The 17,970-nt window shown below is 42.1% G+C and overlaps 1 protein-coding gene across 2 annotated transcripts in view; it reads left to right on the top strand.

Moving 5' to 3' along the window:
• Positions 1 to 8,423: 8,423 nt before the first annotated feature.
• The window catches only part of Gopc (golgi associated PDZ and coiled-coil motif containing), a 55,681-nt gene continuing 46,134 nt past the window's right edge, over positions 8,424 to 17,970 (top strand). For both annotated transcript variants that reach the window (NM_001393720.1, NM_001107631.3), the window contains 1 exon segment: positions 8,424 to 8,905. In NM_001393720.1, coding sequence (NP_001380649.1) covers positions 8,618 to 8,905 — 288 coding nt within the window. In that variant the 5' untranslated portion in view covers positions 8,424 to 8,617.

Genomic DNA, 17,970 nt, shown 5'->3' with positions numbered 1-17,970 from the left:
TGAGCCACCATGTGGTTGCTGGGAATTGAACTCAGGACCTCTGGAAGAGCAGTCAGTGCTCTTAACCACTGAGCCATCTCTCTAGCCCTAGATCTGATTTTAACAATCTGAAGAAAATTTAAAAATTTAAATTTGTAAAAAATTTAAAAATTAAAAATTCAAGGTGGCTGTTTGCTTAAGGCAGTTGTCTACAACCCTGGTGATCTAAGTTCAATACCTGAGACCCAAGGGTGAGAACTGATTTCAAAAAGCTGTCCTCTGACCTCCAAGTGCCCTTTCTTCCTCCTTCCTTTCCTCCTCTCCTCCTCCCTCTCTGTCCCCCTCTCCCTCCCCCCCCACACCAAAATGTAATAAAACTTAAAGAAAGATAGCAAGGAGGCAGGGAAGTCAGCTTTAGTCATATCGAAAAGTTAAACATCATTTTTCTAGCCCCTTTTTATGCTAAGGCTTTGAAAAGACAAGAGAAACGCTGTCTGGATGTGTTGTTCAACAGATGACTTTAGGTTACTTTCAGGTTTTGTAGTATCTAATCTGGAGCATGAGGGCTCCATTCAGCATTTGTTGGGCTATGAAGTAGCCATGGTATGGTGGAGCCCCATAACTCAACTCAGGAGACTGAGGCAGGAGGACTGTTCTAGGCAAGTCTCTTCTATATAGGAAGACCCTATCAAAGAGAAAAAAAAAAAAAAGAAACGGCCGGGCTGGAGAGATGGCTCAGCGGTTAAGAGCACTGACTGCTCTTCCAGAGGTCCTGAGTTCAAATCCCAGCAACCACATGGTGGCTCACAACCATCTGTAATGAGATCTGGTGCCCTCTTCTGGCCTGCAGTCACATATGCAGGCAGAATGCTGTACATAAAATAAATAAAATAAATCTTTAAAAGAAAGAAAGAAAGAAAGAGAGAGAGAAAGAAAGAAAATGACCATTCTACCAAAAAAAAATGAAAAAAGAAAAAGAAAAAAAAAAAGAAAAGAAACGGCCACAGGAAGTCCCCCACTGCTCAACTCCCTCCTATTGACATCTAGAGCCCCATAACCATATATGGCTCAGGTTTCTAGTAACTGAACTTGAGTGCCTAAGACCTAGAGTAAGGCATACGGTCCATTCTGAGCCTTCTGATGTAGTCTACCAGGTTTCCTGGGGAGGGGTGGGGGAAAAATGTCAATAAAGGAAAATGGTGTATTTCTCAAGCATGGATACACAATGATTTACCCAACGACTCTATCCGATATGCAGACCAAAATCTAGGTTTAAGTTTTCTGCACAGCAAACAAGAGTCTCAAGGAACTAACTGTCTCCAGATTTGACGTAGGCTTGGACTAGGTTTTCGTTCAGCTTCCCAAACCAGGCTCCTTCCTGACTTACTATCTCTACTCTCCTCTACAGGAATATTTTTTAAAGGAAGTGTTTGCTTTCCCTCTACCTTCTTTCCATCTTGTTTAAGTGTTGGCAGAGCAGCTTGAGACCAATTCGTGGTTGTTCCAAGTCACCTAGTGGCCTGAGCAGTGAGAGTTCCAGACCAGTGCTCAGTAGCCAGTTCCCAGTGCCGTAGCTCTCCAATTTTCAGTGGAGAGGCCCAGCAGTCACCTACTTATGTCTAGAACAGTCTTCCACCTCAGGATGAGCCATAGCAAACTTAGGAACTGACACAGATCCTACACCTTGGCCTTCCTCATTGATCACAACCTTATCGGCAGTCCTTTCCTTTCCTTCTCATCTGCACGAGGTCTGACTTTTCAGTGCTGCTTCCAGGAGATGGTGCCGTGCATGCATGGATGTCCCAAGCCATCACTCACCACATCACTGCAGCTGAAATGGCCCCGTTCGCATTGCAAGGGAGACTCTGTGTACAAAAGATGCCCGTGAGGGTTGCTGGCCTGTCTTGGGACCTGTCACCACTCGAAGACATATGTCCTGGAAAGTCACTTGAATAAGGGCTTAATGAAGGGCCTAGGAATGAAGCTACCAGCAACAGGAATGGCTCTGGTGTCAGTTAATGAATTTCAGTAAAGCTCACTGGCCATTGCTCCTAGAAGAGATGAACCTGACAATGGCAGAGTTCCCATTGGCAGCAATGGTTTGAGCTTCCAGCAGCAGCAGCAGCAGCAGCAGCAGCAGCAGCAGCAGCAGCAGCAGCAGCAGCAGCAGCAGTCGCTTCTCCCAGGCCCTACTCAGATTTCTGATGCGGGTACCATGGCTTCTCCTTTAGAGATGCGACTGCTCTGTGTGGGGATCACCTATGTGGGTTCCTGCTCCAAGGAATTCCTCCTCCTTTGTTTACAGGATTTTCAAGGGCTCCGGGCATGGTGTGAAAGTTTTCCTTAGGTTATGATCAGAATCAAGAGCAATGGCATGTGGGCCCTTCCTGGGACTGCCTACAAAGTCAAACACTTCTGATTGTCGTAAAACTACAGGGGAAGGGACAGTGTCATTGGCTTCTAGTGGGTAACAGGCAGACGTGCTCCTGCTAAACAGGAGCTATAGGGGAAGGGACAGATGTTGGGAGGAATTCTTACCTTCCATAATGTCAGTATTGTCATTGCTGAAAAAAAGAAAAACTACAGGAGACACAAATGGATATTGACTTTTCCTGATTTATTAAAAATCGAGGATCAAAAATAATTGGCCTGTACTCAGAAATTATATTTTGGGGGCCATTATCACAAAAGGTACCGTGAAAAATTCTGTAGAAATTGCTTTTAAAGAGTGTTCCTGATGTGTTAAGTGGAGGACTTAACTCTTATTTCTGACATTTTGATGAATTTTAATCAGTGCCACAGGATGACCCCATGAGAAGAAAGCTTAGAGATAGTATTCTCAACAACCTCTTCCCTGCTATCCATAGAAAACTGAAGTCCAGAAAAGGAATTGACTTACTAAATCAGGCCTGATTTCCTGATTTGGCTCACGGTCTGATCATGGTCTGACTAGCTAAGCAGTTAACAGAAAGCCTTTCAAAAATAAAACACATAGACTTCTTAGGTTAAAAAAATACTTTAAGGATTTTTTCATGCGTACACAATTCTTTCAAAATTGTTTATTCTGAAACATGTTGAATGCAGGTGCTAAAGTAAAACCAAAAAAAAAAAACCCTTCATTTTTATTTTTGCTTTGTTTTGTTTTCTCCTATGAACTGGAGGTAGCTGGGAAGAGTGCTGCACGCAGTTCCAGCATTCAAGGGGCTGAGGCAGAAGAGTGAGCCTGGGCTACAGAGAAAATACCATAAATAATTCTGTCAATGCATTCTTGTATTCCAAAAGTTGAAGTACAAGGAGAAGAAAATGCATCTAGAAATGTACCTCTTGGAGGAGGTCTTATTGAAGTAATGTATTAGAAACATAACCAAAGGAGGTTAATGAGGGGAGCTTGTGCTTGATCTGTGAAGATTGACAATCTGGGAAGTAAACAGTAAGTTGACAGTGGATAAAGAGAAAGAATGAATGACCGGTAAATGCTGATAGTCATTGACAGATAGTGGTCTTTGATAATGGGCTGTGGGGGAAGGTAAATGAAGAGTGTGGATTAGGCTTCAAGACTAACCTAAAGTTAGTGTTAACAGTACAAAGGACTACAGATACAGAAATGGGAACTGAAGACTTTTGTCATGCTTTAGGTCTGTATATACCATACAAAATATAGCATTTGAGACCCTCCGATTGTGGAACAGGAGAAACAGTTTGTAAACCTTAAATTATCCTGGGCTTAATAAACAAGACAGAATATTGCTAAATAAACCTTTCTATGCTAGAAACATATTATTTAAAATTTAAAGACTACTATGTATTCTAGAAATATGCCTACCCCTTAGACAGTATAAACATCTATTTAGATATGCTCTGTTTCATGTATCAAAGGTGTTTGAAAAGCAACTGCTTTTAGAATTTCCTAAATAAGTAAATAGTGGACTATTTTAGCCATCAAAGTCATCCAGTTACCGCATCCCTCCCATAGACTATAGAATTTGAGGTTTTTTTGTTTGTTTGTTTGTTTGTTTTACAAAATTTGTATGTGCATGTGTGTGTGTGTGTGTGTGTGTGTGTGTGTGTGTGTGTGTGAAAGTACACATGTTCATATAAAGAAAGAGGCCAGAGGGTGAGCTTAAGTGTCTTTTGTAATTCTACAATTTATTTTTTGAACCAAGGTCTCTCACTGAAACTGGATCTCACTGATTCAGCTGCATGGGCTGACCAGCAAGACCCCAGAATTCTCCTGTCTCTGTCTCAAAGCACTGAGATCATAGGTGCACACTACCACCTATGGCTTCTTTTATGGGTGTTAAAAGGCCCAACTCAGGCCTTCATTCTTGGACACCATGCACTTTATTCGCTGAGCCATCTCCCAGGCCAGCACCCGAGATTTCGATAAAAGCAGGTTTCAGCGTAGGGCTTACCTCCTCAGGTGTTTCTACTGGATGCCGCAAAGAACTATAGCAGACACTGGTAGAAACCTAAGTGGGGATGGAATCCATGGCTTCACGTGAGAAAGAGGAAGGCAGGTGGCTGAGCTCATCCTAAGTCATGCCACCAAAATTCTCACATTTTTAGAATAAGACAACAAGCAGTTTCCCCATTTATATTAAAAGAAAAGAAACAGAAAGAGTGAGGCTAAATAAGCCACTGCAAAATGCTCAAATTTACTCTCTTCATACGAATTTCTCAGATTTATAAATCATAGTAGTTTTATGTAATAAATATAGTGACTATAAGTACAGTATTCTGAGGCTTCCCCACATTGGTAAAAGAAAATGGCAATAGAGTTTCCTGACATTTCTTAATTCATCATACAACTGTTTAAAACTATCCAGACGGTCTATTCTCTTCTCCTACTCCTGGCAGGGATAGAGGAAATTAGTGGGAACACAGGATGCTTAGTAGAAAGCTTGGAACAGAGCAGAGCTTAAAACCCATGGTCTCACTACCTGTCCAAGGCAGGTTTTCCATAGTTTTCCACTGTCATTATGGCTGGTGGTGCACTCGAGGAATTTACACCATTCACTAACTTCACAGCTACCAAGCATCTTCCTGCCTTCTCTGGTTTCTTCAGTCTTCACTCTGTCTTTAGTGATGAAACTCAATATGAACAAAACAAGATTGTCGAGGCGCATGTCTGAAATCTCAGCAGTTGAGAGGCAGAGACGGGGGTGATCGTTAGAAGTTTTAGGCCACCCCAGTCTATAAACCAGATCCGGTCCAGCTAGACATACATAGCAAGACCCTGTCTCAAAATAACAATGACATATTCAAGCCAGAGTAGTTTTAAAATCACACCAGCATGATTTATGAGTTGGAGGTATTTCCCAGCCCAACAGTCTTTTTTTAAAGCCCTGTGAAAAACAAGGATCACAAGTACAAAACATCCCAGTCCAAAGTCCAGCTAAGACAAATCAACAAATGCAGAGAGAGCACACGGACAACAGATGGCAGCACTTGACCATTGAGCCTCTTTTCTTCCACTTTCCTGTTCTACTGAGACTCCCACGACTGCCCAGATTAAAGTAGGCAAAATGCTCTACTAGGAAGCTTCATGTGCATTTAAAGTCATCACTGAACATCAAGATAATAAGCCCATAGGATATGGCAGCTGCCATATAATATAATAATGGGAACGGACCATATGACATGAAATGAACCTGAGGCATCCGAGGTAGGACATGGCATGACTTGGAGTTGTAAAGGCTGTGACAGAAATGAAGCTAGCTGGGTTCTTTCAGGCTGAAAATTAGGATGTTCACTAGCCATAAGGACAATGGTCACAGGGGCTGGAGAGGTGGCTCAGCGGTTAAGAGCACCGACTGCTCTTCCAGAGGTCCTGAGTTCAATTCCCAGCAACCACATGGTGGCTCACAACCATCTGTAATGAGATCTGATGTGTGTCTAAGACAGCTACAGTGTACTCATATACACTAAATAAGTAAATAAATCTTTAAAAGAAAAAGAACAATGGACACATAAACTCAAAATATATTTCAGGGCCTCTCATATAATTAGTAGTAAGTTTGATATTTTAAAAGAAATATAATTTGCACTTGTGTGATTTATCTAAAAGGTGTCACAGTGGGAAGTGTTGTTATAATTTTATATATACACCTGGGAAATACTGTCTCAAAAAGCTTTTAGGGCAGATCTGCCAATTTTTCATACAAGCAACATGAAATGGATTCCCTATTCTTCTGTATTCCACAGCTAACACCAAAGACTAGTAAGAAAGAGACCTACATCGAAATGTCTGCTATGTAGCTTTACTAAAATGCTTAACCTGTCCAGAATGTATTTATAAAAGAGTAACTATAGCTACTTCAGGGTGTTTTGAGAATCAAAGAAATAACTCTACCCAGAGAACATTCTTAGTTGAAAGCTACTGTTGTCGTTTTAAATATTTGCCCATTCTCACACAGTAATATTTATTTATTTATTTATTTATTTATTTATTTATTTATTTAATGTTCCCGGGGGTAGGGGAGTATCACTAGAGAAAATGGCCTGGAGTTTCCTCAGTATTCCTGCAAATATTGTATACAAAAATATAACAGACCAGCGTGAGGGGCGATAGGCAGGGAGACTGGAGAGAGAGAGAGAGAGAGAGAGAAAGAGAGAGAGAGAGAGAGAGAGAGAGAGAGAGAGAGAGAGAGAGAGAGCTTAGCAGATAAGAGCCTTGGCTGAAGAAGAGTTTTGTTCCGAGGACTCACATGGTGGCTAACAGCATCTACAACTCCAGTTCTGGAGGATCTGGTACTCTGTTCTGGCCTTTGTGAGAGCCATCACGCACACAGACATACACATACATTCAGGGCAAACACACGCATATATAAACACACACATACATCTATGCCAAACACCCATTGAGCTTCTTTTTCCACTTTCATATTCTGTTGAGACTTCCAGAATTGCAAAATCCCAAATCAAAATGAGCAGACTGTTCTATTAGGAAACCTCATGTGCATTTAAAGCCATCATTGAATACCAAGATAATGAGCACACAGGATGTGGCAACTGCTAAGCCGTCTAATAATGGGAAATATATATATAATCTATTTTATTATATAATGTATATAAAATAAAATGCAACCAACCATTGGAAGAGGATGTTTTATACAATTGTGTACTAAGCCTATGAGACAGTCTCTGACTAAACTCAAGAGTTGCGTGGTTAGTTTTACTTGACTTAGTTTGCTGAAATCATAATAGTTTTTGCTTGATGGTAACCAGTTTTGCATTGGAGTAACCAAAGGGCAAACTAAGTCTGTTGTTTCTTAATTCTTAATGGTACTGCTTTGATGAGAGGCACACAGTGCCATGCAGATTCTGAGTGATGAATTATTAGAAAGGTCTGTCCCAAGAGCAACTTCTGAAAGATTCTGGACTAATCTTCCAAATACTCCTGTAGGTGAGGCAGGAGGCATAACTCCTACTTGCCTATTCTAATTACTCTGGCTTCTCCTTTCCTTTACGAACTGTCTACTCTCGGATTAGACAGGGGTGGAGTTGGGGAGGTGGAAGAGATGAGAGGCAGGATACAAAGAAAGCTCTTGCTTAATGCTCCCAGATGCACGCAATGCAGACTTAAAAGTCCTTGAGAGGCTCACCAGCTTACTAGCTCGGCTTGGGTGAGGGTGGTTTCATTAGATTTTATGCCCTCAGTGCCTCGACCGGGACATGAATTCAATGTGTATGAATATATGAAAATGACAGCCAAGTCGTTGCTTTAGAAATATATGATCTGTAAGCAGTAAGATGAGTGCTGTGTGTCCACTTTCACTTTACCTCAATTGCCAAGTGAGGTAAACTTTGGAAACCAAGGTTCCCAAGGAAGGTAATAAAACCACTGAGGTGAGGCAGCCACTATGCCATAACGTGTAGGCCTTGAACCCAGGCTTGTCAACCATACAAGAAACCCATTGATTCAACAAAACTTGGTCAGTAGCTTCCATGGGCAGCTTCAGGCAGTTTCTAGCTGGAATGCGCCGTCCGGTTTACCAAGAAGAGCCAGTGTCCACACCCATCCCGCTCCAAGAGCTGGAAATCCGAAAGGAAAACGTGGCTATTGCGCATGCACACACGGCCCTCCCCTCTCCCACCCGAGCCCTTTGACGCCCCAGCAGCAACTTTCCCAAACCGGCCTGTGGACTGGTTCCCGCCCACTGTGAAGCCAAACTGGCGGAAGCCAGTCCCCTCTGCGACGTGGAACCTTTCCCTTCTCTTCCTCCAATCTTTCCCAGTTGCAAGTGGCCGCCTCACCCGTCTGCTTCGCAGGGTTTTGCCAGTAGTCAAAATGGCCGCAGGCAGGCTTGTGGAGGCGGAGGCTTTTCATTGGCCAAGCTTTCGGTCGGCCCTGCCCACTTTCTCCCGCTGGGCTGCGCCCTCTCTGGGCTCCGCTACGCATGCGCGGCGGGGGCGGGCCGGCTTGCGGACGGGTCTTCCGTGTGTCGCGGTCGCTGTTACTGCCGCGCTACCTTTGCGGCTCTGGAGCTACGCTGTCGGCGTTGGCGGCGCGAGGGAAGGGAAGGGACCTGCGGGGCGTGTGTGTGCGCGCGCGAGGGGCGCCTCGGTGCTAGCAGTTCCCCTCGCGCGGGGTGGGCGGCCAAGGTGAGCAGCAGTCGGCGAGGCCCTGGACGGCGCCATGTCGGCGGGCGGCCCATGCCCGGCGGGAGCCGGCAGCGGCCCAGGGGGCGCCTCCTGCCCTGTTGGGGTCTCCCCTGGTGGAGTGTCCATGTTTCGGTGGCTTGAAGTGCTCGAGAAGGAGTTCGACAAGGCCTTTGTGGATGTGGATCTTCTTCTGGGCGAGATCGATCCGGACCAGGCGGACATCACTTATGAGGGGCGTCAGAAGATGACCAGCCTTAGCTCCTGCTTTGCGCAGCTTTGCCACAAAGCCCAGACTGTGTCTCAGATCAACCACAAGCTTGAGGTGAGCCTCAGGGGCTGGCAGCAGTGGCATTCAATCCCAGGCTGTCCGAGGGCGTTAGATCCCATTTAACGCACTAGGAAAACGATCCTTAAAAACCTATCCACTGGACAGCTCAGCTCAGCTTCGAATGTGATGGAGAGTGCGTTTTATACGTGAGTGTGGCAAAGGCGTGCCGAGCGGGAGGGGGAGGAAAAGGATGGAGACCGACGTGTAGGTCTCCAGACGTCCTGTCATCCACCTCCCAGCATCTCATGCGGCGGGGACAGGAGCTAATCTCACTTACCTGCCTTGTAGGTGTTACTTTAACAGATATTCCCAAGATCTTCTGTCAGGGAATACCTCAGCTCTCCTCTTCTGCTTTGATAATGACAAGCTCGACCGATGTATTTTCAAAAGACAGATGCAGGTCTGATCATTTTCATCCGATAGCCCAGATCAACGTCTGCGTCTGTACACAGAGACATGCATGAACTTAGGGGGAGCCAATCAAAGCTTCTAGGGAAATGAAATGGAGTATCTCCTCCACGGTTTACACCCACATGTGGCAGATATTACGGGCAGCTATGTCTTCAGAGTTAGCTCCCTGTCAGTATTCAAATAACTCCTAACTTTGAGAAGGCATGCATTTGTACTTTACAGTATTTCCCTAGTTTCAGACCTTTGAGACGATGTAAAGACAATCCTTTGCATAGTCTCTGATCAGAGTGAGGGGAGTGTGGTTGTAAACAGAAGCTCCAAACCTATTTTGCGTGGAAAGTTAAACCAGGGCAGCATTACAAGCTTTAGAAATCATGATGTACTAACATTATATGGAAAGCATTTTAGAAATAGACAATTCAAATAGAGAATAGGTCCTTCGTTTTAAAAAGGATTTTTAAAACATGAGATACCCTGAGACGTGTGAAGTTTTTTGTGCCTTTGCTTTCCCAAGAGCTCCTCACTATTAACTGTACTAATGAGAGTGCCCATTGTGCAAGGTTAATGTGTACACCAGATTGGTGTCCTGGCCTTGCTTAGTACTCTGCAATCTTTCATATGAGCCATGAAAAACATTTGCCACTAATATTTGATTAGCATCTCTTTACATATTGAGGATGTTATGATTTCTCTTTGGAAAGAGTGGGGTGAAAGTGCTTATGTAAAAGCCTTAAGTGTAAATAAGGCTGTCTCGATTTTTTTTTCCAGTGAATGGTAATTTCTAGAAGCTGAGATTTCATGTAGTAAAATTGCATTTGGTGGTTTTTAAAATAGTATTTTAGCTTTAAAGATTAGGAGTAGCTTTTGCCAAATAACTTAAATACCATCTACATATTTAATCATATACTGGAGATAAATGGCTTTTAAAGCATAAAACAATTTACTTGTTTTTTAAATGACCTAAGGAAGTTAAACAATAGTACTTTCTGATGTTAGCAATAAAGTCTGATGGGGGGGTTCTATGAATAGAAGGTACTCAGGTTTTTTAAATATTTTAAAAGAATATTTCTCTAATAGACTGTGCATGTAATAACTTACGTGGTTTTTTTTTCAGAAGTTATACTTACATATTCTAAGTCCATGTCCCAGCTTACAAAGTAGCATTACTTCTTAAAGAATGCTAGCATATCACAGTGTGAGTGTGGTTTTCAGTGTGACTGTAACTCTGGATTCAGAGACCTTAAGAAATGATGAAGGGGTTGGGGATTTAGCTCAGTGGTAGAGCGCTTGCCTAGCGAGCGCAAGGCCCTGGGTTCGGTCCCCAACTCCAAAAAAAAAAAAAAAGAAATGATGAGGAGGATAATTTGGATTTTGTTGCTTATATGTATATTCAACTATACACGATTCACCTGTGTCAGTTTATATACATAAAACATCTTACTTAGTTTTCGTAGAATAACTGTGCACTACTGTGGAAAGACTTAGGGCTAGTCACAACTTTCAAAGTAGACTTAGTATGCCATATACAGAATCTCAGGGGATGTTCTCTAAACTGTTGACAATCTACTGAGATTCTCAGTATTGAATCTTCTAAGAGATTGGTGCTTTCTTACTGTTTTAATTTTGTCTCAGTGAGCAAACGACTAGGTCTTCTGACTGTTCTTTGAGGATGTTGAAGTAACATATGATGCTGTTTGCTATCTGTGTAGTAAGTGTGTCCCAAGTTCAGTGGTTTCGGAGATTAGTACTTACACCATCTTGTAATAAAATGTTTTTATATTCTCAAGACATAGATAACTCCCATGTGGGTAATTTGTGTCTGTAATCCCAGTACTTAGGTGGTAGAGACAGGCGGATCAGAAGTTTAAGGCCAGTCTGGGCCACGTGAGAAACCCTGTCTCAAGAAAGCATATAAATTAAATGAATGAAACAAAAACCCAGACAAATGGAACTTCTGTATCCTTCCAAAATGCCACTTTTTCCCTGTCCTTCTGCTTTTAGGTATTGTACGGCAAATTAATCTAGTGGTTGGGACTTTTTTTTTTTTTTTTTGGAAGGGGAGTTGAGAAGAGAGTAGAGACAGAAGGACAGGGGCAAAGGGGAGGGGAGGCTAGCCAGGAACATTTGGGGCTGGGGAAAGAAAGGGGTCCGGGAGGGAAGAGAGTCAGAATGGGAGCAAGAAAACACTTTTACTGAAAAATAAAATCATTAGTTCCCTTTTAAATTAAATATAAATGCCATCCACATAGCAGCTTTTTGCTGTAAGTTATATTTGGCAAGAGATGTATATCAAGGGCTGCAATTGAAGAAAAAAATCAGAATATTTTGAGGTGACACCATTTCAAACTGAATCTCTCAAACTTTGTACATGCCTGAGAATTCCTGCTATGGTGAGACACTTGGTTGAGGCCCAGCCAGAGTCACCAATAAAATAAGAGTAATAGTGACAATAATAGACATAGAAGAGCAAAGGTCATGAGCCAGGGCCCTGAAATAACTCCCCTCTGTTTTGGAATGTATGCTCCAATTGTTGGCTCCTTTTAGGAAATACTAGCAAAACAGTACACCTAGCCTGCACACAGCGGTCCTTGCCTTTAATCCCAACACTACGTAAGTGGAGATGAGGAGAATCTGGCACCACAGCTACACATGAATCCGGGCCAGCCTGAATGACATTCTGTTTCCACACTCAAAAAAATGCACCTTCTATTACATGTCTTTCTTCCACAGTACTGTACTAGCTAATGTCTCTTTGAAGTGACTGACTGTTCAGATCGTTACTAGAGTAGTGAAGCCTTGGTCGGAAATTATGTCGGTATTAAACTGATGATACACTTGTTTTTGTGCAGCTTCAAGTGTGTGTTGTTTTATTTATTGGTTGGTGGGTGTGTGGGTATGTGGGTGGGTGTGGGTGTAAAGGGAAAAGCTCAATATCAGATATTTCCTCATGTTTTGAGATAGGATCTCTCAGTGAACTTGGAGCTTGCCAATTTGGATAAACTGGGCTGGCCAGCAAGCCCCTGGGATGTCCTGTCTACTTCCCAGCCCTGGGGTTACAGGCGCCCTCCCATGTCTGGCTTTTTACTTGGGTGCTGAGGACCTGAACTCCAACCTGCATACTTGCATAGCAAACGCTTTATCAACTGGACCATCTCCAGGTCCATTATTGTTACATCTAAAACAGGATCTCCTGTCATTGCTGCCTGTCTCTGTTCCTCCTGTCTCCATCTCTTAACCCAAGGCTGGAGTGAACTAACAGGAGTTGAGCTAAGAGACAGAAATATCATCTCACGTTATATAAAGTAGAGGAACTGGGAAGGGGAGAGTGTGGCGGTGGGTGAGAGTCCATGGTGCATTTGAAAATCTGGGGAGGAGTTGAAAGCACACAGGAAGTAAGTGTGATTGGTAGGAACCAGACTGGCCTTGTCGCATAGGCTGCATAGGCTGTGCCATAGACGCGGGCTTTATCATAACAGGGGCAAGCATTTTAACACTAGATGAGTGTCTCAGATATGAGGTTAGAGTAGACTATCCTGGTTATAATATCCAGGTTTTAAGGTAATAGACTATCCTGGCAGACATTTTAAGAAAATAAGAGTGAATGCAAGAAACTCTTGGGGAGCTTCAGAGTAGCCGTGTGCTATTATGGTAGCATAAACTGAGGTGATGGAGAGAGAGAGAAGCAAGGGAACCTTAAAGGCAAAAGTCAGCAGAGTTCAAGCTGGATTAGAGGTGGGAGGGATGAAGGACTTTAGGACAACTCTATGGTACCCTGCTCTTGTGTAGTTGGCTGTCTGTGACATTATTAGCAATAATGGTAATATAGCTAACTTCATTGATCAGTTACTATGGATTAGGCTCTGTTCTAAATTTATTTGTTTGTTTGCTTTTTACATATTCATCTCATTCTCACAGCAGTTCCTTTAAAAAAGTTTATAATTATGGGTTTTGTTATACTAGAGAAAGGATTTAAGAGGCCCACACAAAGCTAAAGAAATCATTCTTTATAAACTAATTTATGCTAGAAGGGGGATTGGGAAGACAGACTGAGAAGCATCCGGAAAAAGTGAGGATAGCTTAGAGAGGAAAAGGTAGGCTTTGGGAGAGGTATTACTTCATTGTGTTTTTCAAGTTGAACGTGTTTCTATATAAGGGAAAAGCTGAATGCTGTGGTAAGTGACTGAGTAATACTAAGATGCTGGGAACAGAAAAGTCACAAAGAGCTGGCACCGCGAGTGGCCTTGCATTATTTATACAGCAAGGAGTGAATGGTGGTGAGAAGAGATGGGGTGATGGAGTTGCCAGGATTTCTGTGTGATTTCTACTTGTTTTCTCTAAAATAGGAGCTCAGGTCCATTGCTGAATTAAGAGGAAGTACTTGAAGAGAGTGGGAGAGGTTGTTGTAGCCATACACCAGGGGAAAGCCCAGAGAGATGAACTGCCAGGCAGTAAAGGACCTAGTTGGTGTCGTTTATCATAAGCACCACGACAGCCAGTGTACCCTGTGGTATGAATTTCTCCAACACTGTTGTTCAAGTGTGGACACATTCATGCAAGTAATACTTAGATTCCTGCAGTGTGGAAGCAAAGAAGTTTGTTAGATGGACAAGGATATTATTGAAATGAACGTAGTAATGGTGAAGAAATGGGGTGAAGGAGGTTTAGCCAGGAGCTGGTCGGTATGCAGACACAGTGGCTAAGACAGAAAGGAAGAGGGGATCACATTTGTTGGTACTGTAGTCACTAAGGTCACCCCTACCCCAATTCCTGTTCTCCAAAGTGCTGCTGAGAAATGCTATTTAGGACTGACGAGCTCTGTAGGACCTGACTTCTGAAAGAGGAATTTTGCCATTCTTTATCTTTATGATTCAGACAGACCTTTAAAAGGCAGTGACAATATTCTCAATTTCATTTCAGGACCCTTGGCACTTAAATTTTGGGGGCACAAGATAGCTTTATCTATCTCTCTCTCTCTCTTTCTCTCTTTATCTGTGCATGTGTGTGTGTGCGCGCAGCGCGCATGTGTGTGATTATTGTTTTAGAACTTGAAACCAAGAAAGCTGTAAATATTAATATTAATTTCGGTAGGGATGGACAATAAATATTTAAATTTCAGTATGTAGTCTATGCCTTGGCCTCCCAAGTATTATGATGGCAGCCACACAACTACACTGTTAATGCTGATTCCATTTTAAATCTAAAATAGCTTTTCCAACATCAAGTAAAGTGAGCGAGCAGAGCAGCGTTGTTCTCCTTTAACATCTGGCTCAGTGGGTGCTCCTTGGACTCTTGCACGTATTGTTGTGTTCAGTTTCATTGGGATAGCATTCTATTGGTAGGAAGAAAATTTGACCAGGAAGAAACCTATAGCTTGAAAGGGAGGAGGAATATTCTTTTTTTTTTTTTTTTTTAAAGATTTATTTTATTTATTATATATATAAGTACACTGTAGCTGTCTTCAGATACACCAGAAGAGGGCATCGGATCTCCTTACAGATGGTTGTGAGCCACCATGTGGTTGCTGGGAATTGAACTCATGACCTCTGGAAGAGCAGTCGGGTGCTCTTAACTGCTGAGCCATCTCTCCAGCCCGAGGAGGAATATTCTGATAGCCCTGTCAGGTAACTGTCAATATTCTCTGGTGGTAAAAGTTGACAAGAACCCAGGAGGCAGAGGCCAGCAGATCTCTTGAGTTCCCAGCCATTATGGTCTATGTAGCAAGTCTGAGGCCAACCAGGGCTATGCAGCCACACTCTGTTGTAAACCAAACAATTTCTCTAAAGAGGTAGTAAGAGATCAGATAAGATGGGGTGTGCTTAGAGTGTGTGGCTGTAGATGGGAGATCGTTTCTTAAAGGTTGACTGTAGTGTAGAATCTAAACCACTAAGATAACTGCTCGTACAATAGGTTTGTATTTTAATTGTTTTATTTTTAGTACACAAAATAGTGAGTTTCACTATGACTTTTCATACTTCGTACTTTTTGCCTCTGTTGCCTGCGTCTCTGTACTTCTTTCTTCCTACACCTCCACTGTTTTGTTAATAAATATTGGTCTGTCTTGCAGGTTGATTAGCTCTTTACCCAGGGATGATCATATAATATCATGCATGCATGGATCAGTTTTGAAATGGTTTGCCGATTTTTCTTCTCCTAAAGCTTTTGATACATCTTACAGAATTTTTAAGTATTACCTTTGTTAGTATTTCCCATGTCATCAAGAAGGGAAGTCATCAAGCTCATGGTAATGAATTTCAAGTTTTCCAGGATTGCAATTTTTACTTAAAAACCCTAGCTTCGGGGGCTGGAGAGATGGCTCAGTGGTTAAGAGCACTGACTGCTCTTCCAGAGGTCCTGAGTTCAATTCCCAGCAACCACATGGTGGCTCACAACCATCTGTAATGAGATCTGATGCCCTCTTCTGGTGTGTCTGAACAGCTACAGTGTGCTTATTATAATAAATAAATAAATAAATAAATAAATAAATAAATAAATCTTAAAAAAAAACTCTAGCTTCATCTTTAGTAACATATACTGTCGTATTCATTCTCAGGAATGTATCTACCACATTTTAATCTGAAGACTGGTTTGTCCCTTTTTTATATTTTACTTTTGAGGCAGGGTCTCACTATGCAGTCCAGACCATCCTTTTTAATCCATGGTCTTCCTGTCTTAGCCCCTGGATGCTGGGGTTGGATGTGCGTCACCACACTTAGTCACTCGGTCATTCTCCCAGGTAAAGATGTTCTTCAAAGGGAAAAAGTACAGTTTTTAGTCAAACAGTTGCTTAGATGCTTTTTCTTTGAGATAGCATATGTTGGTTTATAATAGATATGCTTTTCTTCTGTCTGATCACATAGAAAGATAAAAAGATATACGCTCATAGATCGAAACTTGTAAGAATTAGTGGTTTTCTCTCTTTTTGTTTGTAAAGACCATGAGGAAACTGAATGGCTGTGGTGCAGAGCATAGCACATGCAGGTGCAGTCTGCCCTTCCTGGCCTCAACTCATGCGCCAGCACTGTACTCAGCAGAGCGTTTGCATGTGAGTGCAAACATCAGCCTAGTAGAGAAGCAAGCACCGTGTTATTACCATGAGAGTGGCTTGCACCTGTGAGAGCGTCCTGTGGGACATGAGTGGGGAACTCGCGCCTTAGTAATGGCTGAAACTCTGAAGGAAAATAGTTATGCATTTCTACCCCCCAGGTCTTTTAATTTCTTTTACATAATTTTTAATTACATATAATGTATGTGTAACATACATAAGTAATAATGTGTTAAAATGGTTTTACAGGAGCCTTGGACATTTTACCTTAATATATATATATATATATTTATTTGGAAAATAATGCCTGGCACTAATTAGCACACATTTCATTCTTTTAGGTCTATTCAGTGTACCAGGCCTCTATAACCTTTGCTGAGGCAAAATGCATACTTTTATTCACTGGTGTGCGTGCGTGTGCGTGTGCATGTGTTCAGATTTCAGTCCTGTGAATTCTGTGGATGTGTAATGGTATAGAAGACTAGAAATAAAAATGTGTTTTCCTATCTAGATTGAAGACCAATTTGGGAAGAAGTAGTAGCTAGTGAAGTTAGTGGTCATTATGATTGTATAGAAAAATATTTATACTGGCTAGATAAATTGTTCTTGCAAAACTTTCCTACATGAGCAAACTGTGTGGAGGTTGATGTAAAGTAGGAAGGTCTTATTTTCTGCTTCGAAAAATGACAGGTTTGACCATTTAATGTATTTTCAGTGTATAGTATTAGCCTTGTGTTTTAGAATAGAATTCATTGGTTCTTTATAATTTTGAAGAGTAGGAAAGATACCACTTTGAGCATAGAAGAAAGAAAATAGAGGACGATCCTTAATATAAAGAGTGTGTTAAATGACAATTTGAATAAGAAGAAAGGGGACTAGAACAAAATACTTCTGCTAGTTACATTGTCCCTTTGACTCTTGCCACAAGTGAAAAGGCCTTTGGAGAATGATCAGGCTCCTTTCTGTCTCATAGATTATACTCCTTTATATAAAATCACATGGTACATACTTTTAAAAGGACTTCTCAGGTCGGAGGTGATGACAGATATGTAATAAGCTTGTGTGTAGTATGTGTGTGTGTGTGTGTGTGTGTGTGTGTGTGTGTGTGTGTGTGTGTGCAAGTGTATGCAGGTTTTGGTGAACATGGAGGTCAGAGGTCAAGGTTGGGTGTCTTAGTTGCCATCCACTTTATTTTTTTGAGACAGGGTCTCTCTCTGAACCTGCTGCTCACTGATTGAGTCAGGCTGGCTGGTCAGCACCAAGCCCCAGAGATCCTGACTCTGCTACTCCAGCACTAGAATTATGGACTCATGTTACAAAGGGTGGGTTCAATGGTCAAGAATTATATTAGAGGGAAAAAGAATTCTATCAATAAGGAATTGTTTTTAAAAAGATTTTACCAGTTGGTTATCAAGTATCAAATAGTCAGCCACGAAAACATACATATAAGTAAAATTGTACAGGTTTTATTTAGAAAGAAGTGTGTGTGTGTGTCTGTGTGTGTGTGTGTGTGTGTGTGTGTGTGTGTGTGTGAGAGAGAGAGAGAGAGAGAGAGAGATCCACAGACGATCCAACAGTTAATGAGAAAAGAGGCTATAAGTTTGAA

This window comes from Rattus norvegicus, chromosome 20 (genome assembly GCF_021556685.1).
Source record: "Rattus norvegicus strain SHRSP/BbbUtx chromosome 20, alternate assembly SHRSP_T2T, whole genome shotgun sequence".
NCBI lineage: Eukaryota > Metazoa > Chordata > Mammalia > Rodentia > Muridae > Rattus > Rattus norvegicus.
This window is presented reverse-complemented; position numbering and strand designations above follow the sequence as displayed.